Genomic DNA, 12,323 nt, shown 5'->3' with positions numbered 1-12,323 from the left:
AACTTTCAAATGTATTTTGCCAAATGTCTTTTACAGTCGTTAAAATATGGCAAATGATCAAAAACTTCCTCACATGGTCCTCTCTTGCAGTTCTCCATGGTCTCATGGAATGCGCGCGGGTGTTTGTTTAATGCTGAAAGAGCCTTTTCCGTCTTGTCACCCCAAATTTATTTTGTTTTCTTTATATCACAGTTGTTCTATTAGAAATATCTATAAGGCTGTCGGACTCGGCGGGAGAGATGTCCACAAGCATCTTGAGAATGTCATGGATGTCTCATTCTTGGTCCGGATGCAAATTAGGCTAATTAAACATAGTAGCTTAATATGTAACTATAACATTATCTGATTTGTCTAGGGTAGCCTAGGCTACATGTTAATTGCAATCTCAATCACTAGGTTACATGTTAATAAGGCTATTTAACCAAATGCAATTGTTTGCATCCCCCCTATAAAAACTGATTACATTATGAGTCTAATCAAGGCTAGCCTAATCAGTTTTTATAAGTCAACACATGGCACTGTTCTATCAGCATCGTCACCAACATCAACAGCCTACTCGTTAGGTGCTCAGGCTATCCATGGAATGAACATCTGGAAACAGGGTCTGGTGGACTTTGATGGCGATGGCCCTTAACAGGATTATATCAAAGAAACCCAAGGATAAGAGAGGATAACGAAGATAGATTCACTCACATGACAGCGATTAGAACAGGGGGAGTTGGGTGGGCGTGGGACATGATGGTCCGCGGAGGGCGCTTTCAACCGGCAAAGAAAGTTTGTCTGCCAGACTGTCGAAGGAAACGTAAGGACCCTCCCGTCGAAATACGCTGCCGGTAATCACAGAACGGAATTCCCTTAACTGAAAAAGGTTGGTTTGTACAATTAGTTGAGTTTAAAACGTGTAGGTTGGTATATTGTTTTGGTAGCCTATCAAGCATGTGAATGAAATTTCAGATCACTAATGTAGCCTATGCCTCGCGCCTTTGAATCAAAATCCAATGGAACTGGTCTTTGCCTGCTAAAATGTTCAGTTGGGACATAGGCTGAACTATAAATGTCTACAAAACGCATGTAATCACTGTATAATATTTTAAAGAAAATAATTAATAACCTCAAAACAAACAAACAGTATTTAGCCCATTTATAAATTGCAATACAACCTTTGCAGAAGGCTATATAGCCTTACATGCCCAATGTTACTGCTTTTACATTGCTCTTACATTAGAGATTAAAAGATAAGTGGCCGAACATAAATGCCATTAGAACCAATAATGAAGACTACTCTGGCACGCCACTTCTTTGCACCATAATAAAGATGACAGTCTTTTAAAACTATCTTGAACTATCTTGGTCTAAACTAGGAAATAGATTTTAGAGCTTTGTTAATGTCTCTTATAAGCAAATGTAAATGATTTGGATGAATGTTTCCAATACTTTTTGTATAATGTATTTTTGTATGAACTTTCTGAAACCTGACATAAAGATCTAAGCATGTCAAGCCTTTGGTACCTGATCATGTGACCTTAAAACTGTACTTACATGGGCTACTCAGGTACCTGTCATTGACCATGACCTGATGAAGGCCTAGACGGCTGAAACGGATTGGCGTTTTTACCTCTGTAGCCTACCCTATGATTTAAATTAAGTGTTTTAAAACTTTTATTCCTTGACTCGAAGGAGTGTGCCTGGAGTACTAACCTTTGAGCATACTCCTAAGCATATTCTTCAAGGCACATTCTTCAAGGCAAGAGGCACTATGGATTTTCATTAGTCAAACAGTGATTAAAGAGGCAACCTACATACCCAATAGGCTCTTGGACATGCTCTGCTAGACCTTGTCCTTAGCAAATTGTTCATGGGAAATGGAAAGTTTCGAGTTATGAAGTTATTGCTGTTTGAAACAACATTGTTATTTGTTGTGCCACACAAGGGTGTCAGTCATTGAGTAGTCTCAAAAACAAACAAAAAAATCTGATCGCTGTCCAAAGTATGTCATTTATTTATGGTACTGCCTGTGTGTGTGTGTGTGTGTGTGTGTGTGTGTGTGTGTTGGTGCTGTGCCTGTGTGTTTAGCTGGGAGAGTTGGGCAGGAGTAAGTGCTGCTTTGAAAAGAACATTTGGGTAACGTGCTGGAAGATTCTGTGCGAGTCAGCTGTCAAATTTCTTTACTTTTTCCTTATGTAAATCTCACCTGTGTCCAGTAGGTGCCATGGATGGGCATGGGAGGTTGTGGAGGGGCATCGGGCACAAGTGCATTCTGGGACTAACCCTGCTGCTCCTGCTGTTTGAGATCGTCGTCAGCCGCCTCTGCAACTGCCTAATCAACATGGTGGACGGTTTCCACACCCTCTACATCCTCCTCCACCTGTCGCTCCAGCAGCCCTGGCCGGCACATACTCCTCCTCCATCTCCCCCTCCTCTGGCCTCTCATACGACTCCTTCTCTGGCCGCGTCTCCTCACATCATCTCCTCAAACTCACACATCACTTCCTGCCCCCACCCCGACTCCTCTCCCCCCAGCAGTCCTCGCCCCGACCTTAACGTCAGGTCCTCTGCCGGGCCCGTCCCTACTGTGGGTTGTGACCCCGCTTCCCCTCTCTCGCGCGTCATGCCGTCGCGTGTCCAGCCGTTCGGGGCGCTGGTGTCGGCGCTGCTCGTGGCCTCCCTGTGCGTTTCAGTCACGCTGGAGATTCTCAACCACATCTTCCAGCCACACCCCATCCAGAGACCCATCCTGGCCACGGCAGCCAGCGCCCTCAGCCTGCTCTTCAACGTCGCCATGCTGGGCCTCGCTTGGGCCCGACCCGCGCTCAGGCCTGCAGGGTCCGTGTCTGAGCATCTTGGCTTAGAGTCAGGTAAGAGAGTTTTTTTGTTTTTTTTTTACTGTGTGTCTTCTGTTTTTCTATTTTTTTTTATCAGTGTATATTTAGTTGGTCTGTATTAATGCGTGTGCAGCAACTTAATGGTATACTCTTATTTCTGCCATGGTAGCAAAAGTACGTAACACAATTTCATGTTGAGTTTTAAGATTTCAGATTTTCATTTTGGCATTAGGTGCATTACAGCCTATTACTGGTACAGTATCTGCTGAATACCCCAAAATGTCGTAGATAATCAGACCTGATATCACTATGAACTGGACTACATGATGAACCACATTGTTCTGTTTTCAATACTTAATTTCACCAGTGTATCAGAAAATGTGAACGCTGTAGCTGAAGTAGATTCTCTTCAGATTTGATTCTTGTGTGAAGTGTTTGTATTTTTAATCATAATCATCTGGCTCATTGTAGCTGTGGCAAAAGCGACAGAAGACGGGTTGGCGAAGGGAGCTCTTCGAGACGGGTCTCTTTTGTTCTGTAACCCTGGTGCCCCCAGCGTGCTGGATCCCGACAGCGAGTCTGTGACCCCAAAGACCACTGACTCTCTGGGATCTAGTAAACAACACGCAAGGTCGTCCTCTTCAGAACTGAAGGACTCTGAGGAGCCTGCAAAGGAACATCTTCAGTCCAACTCCAGGGCTCTTGAGCTAACCAATGTTCCGTCTCAGGTTCCTATGCACAGCCACACTGGTGAGAAATCACTTCCAGTTCACCCGGAGAGCACTGGAAGCAAAATAACCTCACTTTGTTAGCATATGCTACTGATTATATAGGTTACTCCAAGTCACTTTTCCTTAAGAGATCACACATCAAACATACAACTCTTAAGTGACTTCAGCCAGTGTTAGTTTCTGATTTCCAGAATCATCTTTATTCACGCCAAGTGAGTTGCTTTTTGGGATACCTAGGGTGGCTCTCAAACTCTCTCCTCGATCCTCAATGCTCAGTCCTCGAGGCTCGTTCCCACTGATCTATATCTATCACTGGATAGGATAGACTATCCCATTGTTGTCGCCCCATCATTCTTTATCTAGATCAGTGAGGACGAAGATCGAGGAAGGAAGGGAGAGTGTATAAAAGAGCAAATGAGAGGCACCCCTAGTCCTGTCAGGAGCAGCTTGAAGCTTGAAAATACTACTCTGGCTTACTTTTGTGCTTTAGTCCAACACACTCAATAGCCATTCAAATTTATTGGCGACCTGGCTGGGGTAATTCTTACGTTGCCATGCCACTACCATCAGACCTAACAATGTGAACAAATGCAAATCCTCCAAGCGTCTCATCCTTTAGGATATGGAGAGTTTAGAGAAACAGAGATCAAGCTCTGACATTCAACATAAGCTGGGAAAAAGTATGGTATGACAGCAAAGAAAGTTTGCTCATAAGCAGTGGCCAGAGAGGCCGATTGTAACACTAGTCATTTGTGTAAGAATCTGAGGGAGTAGTGTGGTATTTGCAGTATCAGCCTGACTGAAAGAAAGCCAACACACTATAGACACTAAACAAAAGAACAACTGAATGGATTGCAATTTCAAGTCTGTTTCAGAAAGAGGAAAAATTAGTTCTTACAGGGTCAGCTCTCTGGTGTGTACAGTGTTCTGTGTTGTATCAACATTCGACTATACTATAGGCTTTAAGAAAGTAAACTTTTCTCATAAAAAAAGTTTGTAGAAGTTTATGAAAGTTCATAAAATAGGTTTAATGCATAGTTGTATTCATTTTAAGTATGGATATTGTATTTGTATTCATCAAGTCTTACATTTACATAGACTTTGTCTCTGTGTCTCTGCCAGGATATCCAGCAAGCCTGTGTGTCCCTCCTTTGTCAGTACCCTACAAAGCACCTCTCAGAGGTCACCAGAGCAGCTGTCTATGCCGGGTTCTCATCGCCATCCTCCGTGACCTGCTGTGCCCATGCCTGGCCCTCGCCAACGCCCTGACCGCTCTACTGGGCAGCCCTGACTGCCACCACCCGCAGGAGTCGTGCAGCTCTATGGTCTTCCTGGACCCGGCGCTGTCCATGATGGCCGTGCTGGTGCTTCTGGCCTGTGCCTTGCCCGAGGTGCGTCGTATGGGCCTGCTGCTGCTGCAGAGCTGCCCCCCGGGCCTCAGCGTGCCAGAGCTCCGGCAGGGGCTCCTGGCCGTGCGCGGCGTGGAAGGCGTGCACGAGCTCCATGTGTGGCAGCTGACCGAGAGCTGCCTGGTGGCCTCCGTGCACGTGCACGTGAACGCTCACTGCTGGCGGCAGGGGCCGGATAAGGTTGTTGCCGGGGTGATGGAAACACTACACAGAGCCGGAGTGAGCATGTGTACGGTCCAGCCAGAGCTTGCCACGGAGAGTCTAAACGGAGAGCCGGCCTTGCCAGCTGCGCCTGGTAATCTAGTTGTGGGTCGGCCCTGCAGTCTGCCCTGTAGGAAGGAGTGTTTGGATAAGATGTGCTGCACACCCCGGAAGAAAGCTGGTGTCGGTGATGGGGCGCCACCTAGTGGCGATGCAGAAGAGAAGGCCCCACAGGCTGTGATCATTGAGAACACTTTCTTGTGATGAAATGTGTACTTGTTTCTCTTTTCAGCAGAGGCTGAGCACATTACAACTGAATGTTGTACATTCAGTTATACTAAGTTGTAGTTATAAGACTTGTAGGGAGGAAAAAAACGAATAAATTATGTTTTTTTTTTTACATTTTCTATTCTTTACACATGTGTGTATGGTGTATGCTGTCTGATATATTGTTGTACATTCAAATAATGGCTTTTAAAAATGATTTTATTTTGTCTGGTCTTTCATTAGTAGGAATCGGATCAGGAATTGGAGAGGGATATGAAAAGTCCCCATCAAACTTATGCCCAAGAATAAAGATATATATATTAAAAACCCAACACAAGAATGACAAAACCACAGAAAATAATTTACTTAAAATGAAATCAAATCGTCTAAATCTGCTCCTTTTTGACTTCCTATCATTATTGGGTGCAACTATGGTCACTTTTGATTCTCCTAAATATGAAGAATATCAACCCCTATAAAAATCAATTTCATTTTAACTATCACAGTGTGTAATACATGTAGCCTACACAGCTACACAAAGCTACCCATAGTCATGATGTTGATGAAACATGATTACACAGCTGCCAACTCTAACGCTCTCGGCGTGTGACACACGATTTTGCCTGTTTACACACGCACTCACGCCATACATCCATTTTCTCACGCAAAACAAAATCTGATCTTGGGCTGAGACTCGTTCGTTCCTTTTAAAACTCCCCAACGGTATATGGCGCTAAGAAGCGCCAATGTAGCCTACAGTAGACCATATTCGTTGCATAGACATCCAAGTTTGCGACAGAAGGAGGAGACACCCGCGGGAGAAAATCGCAATCTGGTCAGAGACTAGGTATGTTTTCACAAATCATAGGCCTATCGTTAATTAAGAACTCACTCTCTTAAACTTAACATCTTGAAAGACATCAGTTTGTGTGGGTGAACTTGATTCCCTAGACATGTTAACTTAGACTAACTTGTTGCACTTTTGTTGCACTGTTTTGTTTGCTGGAACGTGTGGATAAATAACTTCTGGAGAGAGCTAAATCGTTGTGCTCACTAAAATCATAAAGGAACATTGCAAGACACTCATCTCTTAGGCTATATGATCCCTGAAAGATTTTCTTCGACTTGTTACTGTTTTGAACATGTAATTTATCTAACACAGAAAGCAAAATTAATTGCATCCACATATCCTTGTCATGCAACTTTTCACTCGCGTAAAACCGTGAGATAGAAAAGCTACCTCGCGTATTTCTTAAAGCGACAGGCACTCAATTACACACTCCATAATGCACACTCAATTAGACCTAGGCCTACACACCATTTAAACATAGGCTACAGTAGGCCTATGCTATGAGTGAGTGTATTATGCAGATTGTAAAATACAATCTGCATAATTATTATCAACAAAATTATTATCAACAAAATATGTACAGTTATGAATTCCAAAATATTTTATATAAAAACATATGACTATCATTTTCTGTGTGTGTGGAGGGTCGAGCAGAATCTTAGATGGCCACTGGTGTGAATGATCGCACAATATTCAATATTAGGTTACTGATGATTAAATCAAATACACAGAACATGTTTTTAAAAAAGCATCGAAAAAGTATCGAAATCACAATTCTTGACTTAGTATCGGGATCGAAACAATAATTTTGGTATCGTGACGAGTGCGGGACCAGGGTTCGAATTACGGGGGTGATCGGGGGGTCAGACCCCCCCGAACGTGACTTGGACCCCCCCAAATGGGACCAAAACGAAACTTTGGGGGGGTCCTGAAATACTTCATATATATTATTAAAATTAAGTGTTGAAAAAAATTCTCTAGTTATTTAATATTTCTCAACGTACTAGGAGTAATCTAGTGGCATACGATTTCACACACCCCTTCAGTGGACTGTTCCATTTCTGCGCTAACACGCACACACTGCATTATCCACACGCAACATAAGCGCGCACCTCACCACTGCATACTGATCGCTACCTAGACTGTAGCCTATACATTATTTTAGTTTTTGTTAATGTATTATTTCTTTGTGATTTGGTTAAACCGCAAATAATTGTTTAAACTTATCACGCCTCCGTCCTCCCCCACTGTCTGGTTCCCTAGGCCATGCCAGTGTCCCTGTCGTTCCTGTCAACTTGGGATAGGCTATCATCCAGGTTTACTTGGAGTGCAGTTCAGCTAAAACTCATCTCGTGGATAATCTGGACATTATTAGGTTTTTACTTTAACCTGGGGCTCACATATATACTAGTGGATTTGTCTGCGAGACACAATGTGATTATAAGCATGAAAACTGAAGCGTCTGTTAAAGAAAAACGGCTTGTTTTCGGCGCAGCATGAAAGACGAGTTGACAACGCATTAACTGAGTAGCCTAGGCTGTACTGTACGGAGCCCAACGTTAACTTTTCCTGCGTTGTCTCAGGACGTAGTTTGAGATCTCAGGGGAGACATTTGGCTGGCTGCTCCAGGGCCGAGGTACTTGAATTGACTCGGGTTAACTCCCTCTCTCCTTCACAACAGTAGCAGGTTAATAATTTGCACAGCGGTTTGGATCCGAGCATTTATTTTGTGATCTTTATAAGAGTATCGCTACATTCACATCCCTCTGGTCACTGTAACATGCCTCTCTCTCCCACTCTCATCTCACACACGCGCGCAGGCGGCACCAAAATGTAGGCTAAGGCTCGTTTGAGATCAAAATATGTCTGTCTTCGCCTGTCTACAATTAAGTCTGTAAATCTCTGGTCACGAATATGTTCTGAATGAGCGTGTTAAAGTTTTAAATGTGCATGCAATCATTCAGCGCGTCGCTGCCTTAACCCGCAGGTCACGTGAATAAATTTGCGAAAATGCTTCCTTAATCCTGTCTTATTAATAAGTAAGTTGGTGCTGTTTGTTGTTTACCCCAATACATTTGTTAGCAATATTTTTCTTCAGAATTAGCCACCTAGCATAGGCATTTTATGCAGTTACCACGAATGTTGGTTATGGCTACACACCGTAAGTGTGTAGTGATGTAGGTATGAACATAGGCCTACTGTACGCAGGGCAAATTAGTGACGTCATTAGTAATTATCACAAAAACTCAGACCCCCCCGAAGCTGGTGGGGTAATTCGAACACTGTGCGGGACAAACTTTTGGTCACCCCCGACAGAATCTCACTCCAAGGTTTTTTGAAAAGTTGGCAGCTCTGTGATTATTCTCCATTCAATGGGTTTCAAATTAGGTAAGGATGTGAAACGTGAAAAGGAAGGACAGGTAGCCTACATTTTTATTTTAAAATCATATAAACGATGAGTAAAGAACACATTGAATACGGACTAATAGCTAATATTTCTGTGAAACAATTTCATTTAAATATCTTTTTTTGTATAACGTAGGCTAATGCAAAATCATGGACATGGAATCATCTTTCAAATGCAGCGGGACTGGCTTTCTTTTAGGTCTACGGGGACTGGTCCTGTTTGACATTTCTGAATGTTCTTCTCCGGAACAGTAGATGTCGCTAAATTAACGGAGTAATCCAAAGAAATCCAACGAAGAAGAACAAACCAACAACAAATCTCTGGAAAAATATCTAGTGTTCCTGAATCTTGTGGAGATATTAATTTGGAGCATTTTCCGAATGCATAATAGTTAATGTAAGTGATGTGTAATATGCAGTAAACTTTATTGGATTGAGTGTCATATGGGCCTTAAATGTAGGAAAAGTTAGAAATGTCTGAAGACTCGTGATGTTGCTAACATCAGTTTGGCACGTGTTGGCTAACGTTACAATGTAACGTTGCTTGACATAAAGTGTCATCTGAAGTTATACAAACAATGGTAGACCCTGAACAAAGTATCTATTATCACAGCCTCGATTTCGAGATTTCAGTGTAAAGTTACTCGTTACGCGTTACTCTGCTCGCCAAGATATAGCTGATGGATGTGTCCGACGGCGTCACACAGATGGACTTGACAAATGGCCGAAAGAGGATGGATACAGTTGACAGTGGCGATTGTGTAACATCTGCAATGGACGTCCACGGTGAACCAGGGGAGGATGCTTTAGCTGGAATCCGCATGTGCGGGCCGACGCCTCTCTTGTGGCGTGTTACCGATCTAAAGATTGCTCGACAAACCGGGGTCATAGGGTCTTTGGTGGGCTCGCTTGCGCGACAGCCACGACAGAACACTCGGCTGGGTCGTCCGCTGGAACTTTTGGACGAAGAAGCACGTCTGCTAGCCGAAGAGGGGAAAGCAAAAGTCTTAGTAACAAGAAATGAAGAGGTAACAGCTATTTTTTTCATAATTTTCTTTTAAAGGACATGCAAAAGATATGCAGATTATTGTAAACATTGACACTACAGGATTGGATATGTGACCTTTTGTGATCTATGCCTGCAGAGAGCAGAGGACCACTTGGAGCGAGTTGAGCAGTACCAAGAGGACCTTGAGCGCAGTCACAAAGTGCAAGGTGCTCTTGCACTCCAGGACAGGAAAGCGGTTCTAGAAAGGGTCATGAATGACTCACAGAATGGTGAGCATGCGTGCCGTAGAGAGAATTCTCAAAGAATCAAAGGGATCAATAAAATATCTATCTATTATCTATCTATCTAGAACTATAGAACCAGTAAGGTCCAAAATGTGAGTAAACACAGTTTGTATACGTAAGTATTCCGTGTGTGTGTGTGTGTGTGTGTTTTAGAGGTCTCGGTGCGGGAGCGCTTGGAGGCTCTGGAGCGGGACTTCTCTCTTCCTGTGTCTGCCATGACCATTCAGATGTGTACTGCCCGAGCGGGTCTCAGTTACCACAGCGACGAGCGAGACTTCCTGGCCGCCAGCTGGCCCGTGCAGCAGGACGAGCGCTCACAGACGAGATTCGTTGTCTACAGGGACCTGCGCAGGAGAGGGTTCTGCCTGACCTCAGCAGGAAAGTTTGGTGGAGACTACCTGGTGTACCCTGGTAAGTTTTAGAGCTCACCACCATGGGCTAACGCTAGACGTAGCCACTTTTTGTTTATTAGCAAACAAACAGCATCAGCCACCTGTCAAGTGTAGATATAAATGCATGAATTTGTGACCGGTTTGAAGCAGAAATGTAATCTACTGTGTAAAAGCATTACATCAACGTTAAAACGACCAACACAGTACAAATACCAAGAAAATACATGTCATCTCATCGCAACTGTGGGCGCAGTCATGTTTGTCGTAAGGTCGTAAGCTCACCTCAGGGTACTACTCGCAAGTACTACGAGGTAAAGGGGGCACTTTTTACACTTTGTAAAAAGTGCAAAATGCTGTCACCTCACGAAGAAGTACACTTATCCAATTTCTGTCTTCACAGGTGACCCTCTCCGTTTTCATGCTCATTTCATTGCCCTCTGTGTTGCTATGGACACGGCAACTCCTCTCTGCGACATCTTGGCGATGGCCCGACTCGGCTCAAATGTGAAGAAGACAGTAGTGCTTTGCTCCCCCTGCGCTACACAACAGCAATCAAACGAGAAGGAACAGGAAGAGAAGGAAGATGAAGAAGAAAGAGATGAAGGTGATGATGATTACGAAGAGGAGGAAGATGAAGTGGTGTACACATCCCTGCAGTGGAGTGGGATGAGCTGAGAGCACCGCGAACTGGCCACAGACCTGGTGCAGTTGTCACAGACGACCACTTGGAGCGAGAATAGAATTCTGCTGGGCCTCCATTTTCTCTTTAGAATCTGATTATGATCTGAGCAATTGGATTTGCACCAATTGAGACATCCTACATGTGAATACTGAGGACATTCCGTATACAAAATCTGTTCAAAAAGAACTGGATGCCGTTCAGTTTGAATCATCTCTTAGCTCCTATATGGATTTAATCAGGCTTTGCCTCTGATATGCAAAACATTGCAGACTGGACTGATTTTGTTGATAAATCTATTCACAAATAATGACACTTCACAGTGCACAGTACACAGAACTATGTATGGCTCTGTCATGTCTTGGACCAATAAGCCTTAAAATGTCATTTTGGTGACCGATATGCCCAGCCATCTATCATACTGTCTCATGTACAACTACAGCATAATAAAAGCAATGGTGAAATGCATTTATTGATTAATGCATACAATCCATGTTTTAATAATGGAAGGGGATATGTAAGGACACACACAAGATCAAAATGAATGAAAGAGATAGGGAGAATTTAATGTTATTCAGGCTATATGCCAGACAGTGCATATTCAAGTAAGATTTTGTTGCAACTAGTCATTAAGACAGCTCAAGCTATAGGCATTTTTGCAATTGTGAAGCAACCTAAATATATATATATATATATATATATATATATATACTGTGTATATCCAAACTCCTAAGTGGTTGTATAAGCATTTAACAAGTTGTAGATTTAATTTTACATAAGGGTCAATGATAATAAAGAATAGAATATAATTAAAAATGTATGCAATTATTTGAAATAAAACGTAATCGTTCTCAAAAAGCAGGCAAATGAGCACAATTTTCAGTGTAAGCCAATAAAAAAACGTTTTCATTCAAATATATAATTTAACCTGATCCAGATCAGAAGCTAATTAAAATGGCTCGACCTCACATTCAGACAATACGACCTCACATTCAGACAATAATGTTTTCAGCAGTATTGACATTATCATAATGCACCACAACAACATCTCCAGTGCTATTCACATCATCATCATCAGCAGGTTCACCTCCGCTCTGTCCCACCTCTCTGGTGGGACGTCTAGACGGCTCAGCTCTATGGGAGCGCTGGTCCCCTCGTCCAGCCCTGAGACGGAAAGAGATCACAGCACAGATCATCCCCAGCAGCCCACAGGCCATCAGGGAAGAGTGCACTCTGTAGAAAGTGGAGTCGATCCCAAAAGGGTCCTTCTGTG

General features: G+C 43.2%; 2 protein-coding genes across 3 annotated transcripts; both read left to right on the top strand.

The window, feature by feature from the left end:
- Window positions 1-782: 782 nt before the first annotated feature.
- On the top strand, window positions 783-5,525 carry LOC134099860 (uncharacterized). Its single transcript, XM_062552882.1, has 4 exons — window positions 783-868; window positions 2,202-2,855; window positions 3,294-3,572; window positions 4,676-5,525. The coding sequence occupies exons 2-4, from the start codon at window positions 2,210-2,212 to the stop codon at window positions 5,425-5,427; spliced, it is 1,677 nt and encodes a 558-aa protein (XP_062408866.1). The 5' UTR covers window positions 783-868; window positions 2,202-2,209; the 3' UTR covers window positions 5,428-5,525.
- A 3,431-nt stretch (window positions 5,526-8,956) lies between these two features.
- Window positions 8,957-11,518, top strand: tsen34 (TSEN34 tRNA splicing endonuclease subunit). 2 transcript variants are annotated; one of them, XM_062553189.1, is made up of 5 exons: window positions 8,957-9,083; window positions 9,394-9,714; window positions 9,832-9,964; window positions 10,133-10,390; window positions 10,772-11,518. In XM_062553189.1, the coding sequence occupies exons 2-5, from the start codon at window positions 9,394-9,396 to the stop codon at window positions 11,044-11,046; spliced, it is 987 nt and encodes a 328-aa protein (XP_062409173.1). In that variant the 5' UTR covers window positions 8,957-9,083; the 3' UTR covers window positions 11,047-11,518. The 2 variants fall into 2 exon arrangements, with proteins under 2 accessions (XP_062409173.1, XP_062409172.1); XM_062553188.1 differs by having other exon boundaries at window positions 8,965-9,714.
- The last annotated feature ends 805 nt before the right edge of the window (window positions 11,519-12,323 follow it).

Source organism: Sardina pilchardus, chromosome 13 (assembly GCF_963854185.1).
Source record: "Sardina pilchardus chromosome 13, fSarPil1.1, whole genome shotgun sequence".
Lineage (NCBI taxonomy): Eukaryota > Metazoa > Chordata > Actinopteri > Clupeiformes > Clupeidae > Sardina > Sardina pilchardus.
This window is presented reverse-complemented; position numbering and strand designations above follow the sequence as displayed.

Bases quoted from the DNA above. Each gene is read 5' to 3' on its own strand.
- LOC134099860 (XM_062552882.1), top strand. From the start codon at position 2,210: ATGGATGGGCATGGGAGGTTGTGGAGGGGCATCGGGCACAAGTGCATT. The intron at 2,856-3,293 runs GTAAGAGAGTTT...GGCTCATTGTAG, and splicing joins GCATCTTGGCTTAGAGTCAG to CTGTGGCAAAAGCGACAGAA. The intron at 3,573-4,675 runs GTGAGAAATCAC...TGTCTCTGCCAG, and splicing joins TCCTATGCACAGCCACACTG to GATATCCAGCAAGCCTGTGT.
- tsen34 (XM_062553188.1), top strand. From the start codon at position 9,367: ATGGATGTGTCCGACGGCGTCACACAGATGGACTTGACAAATGGCCGA. The intron at 9,715-9,831 runs GTAACAGCTATT...CTATGCCTGCAG, and splicing joins TAGTAACAAGAAATGAAGAG to AGAGCAGAGGACCACTTGGA. The intron at 9,965-10,132 runs GTGAGCATGCGT...TGTGTGTTTTAG, and splicing joins CATGAATGACTCACAGAATG to AGGTCTCGGTGCGGGAGCGC.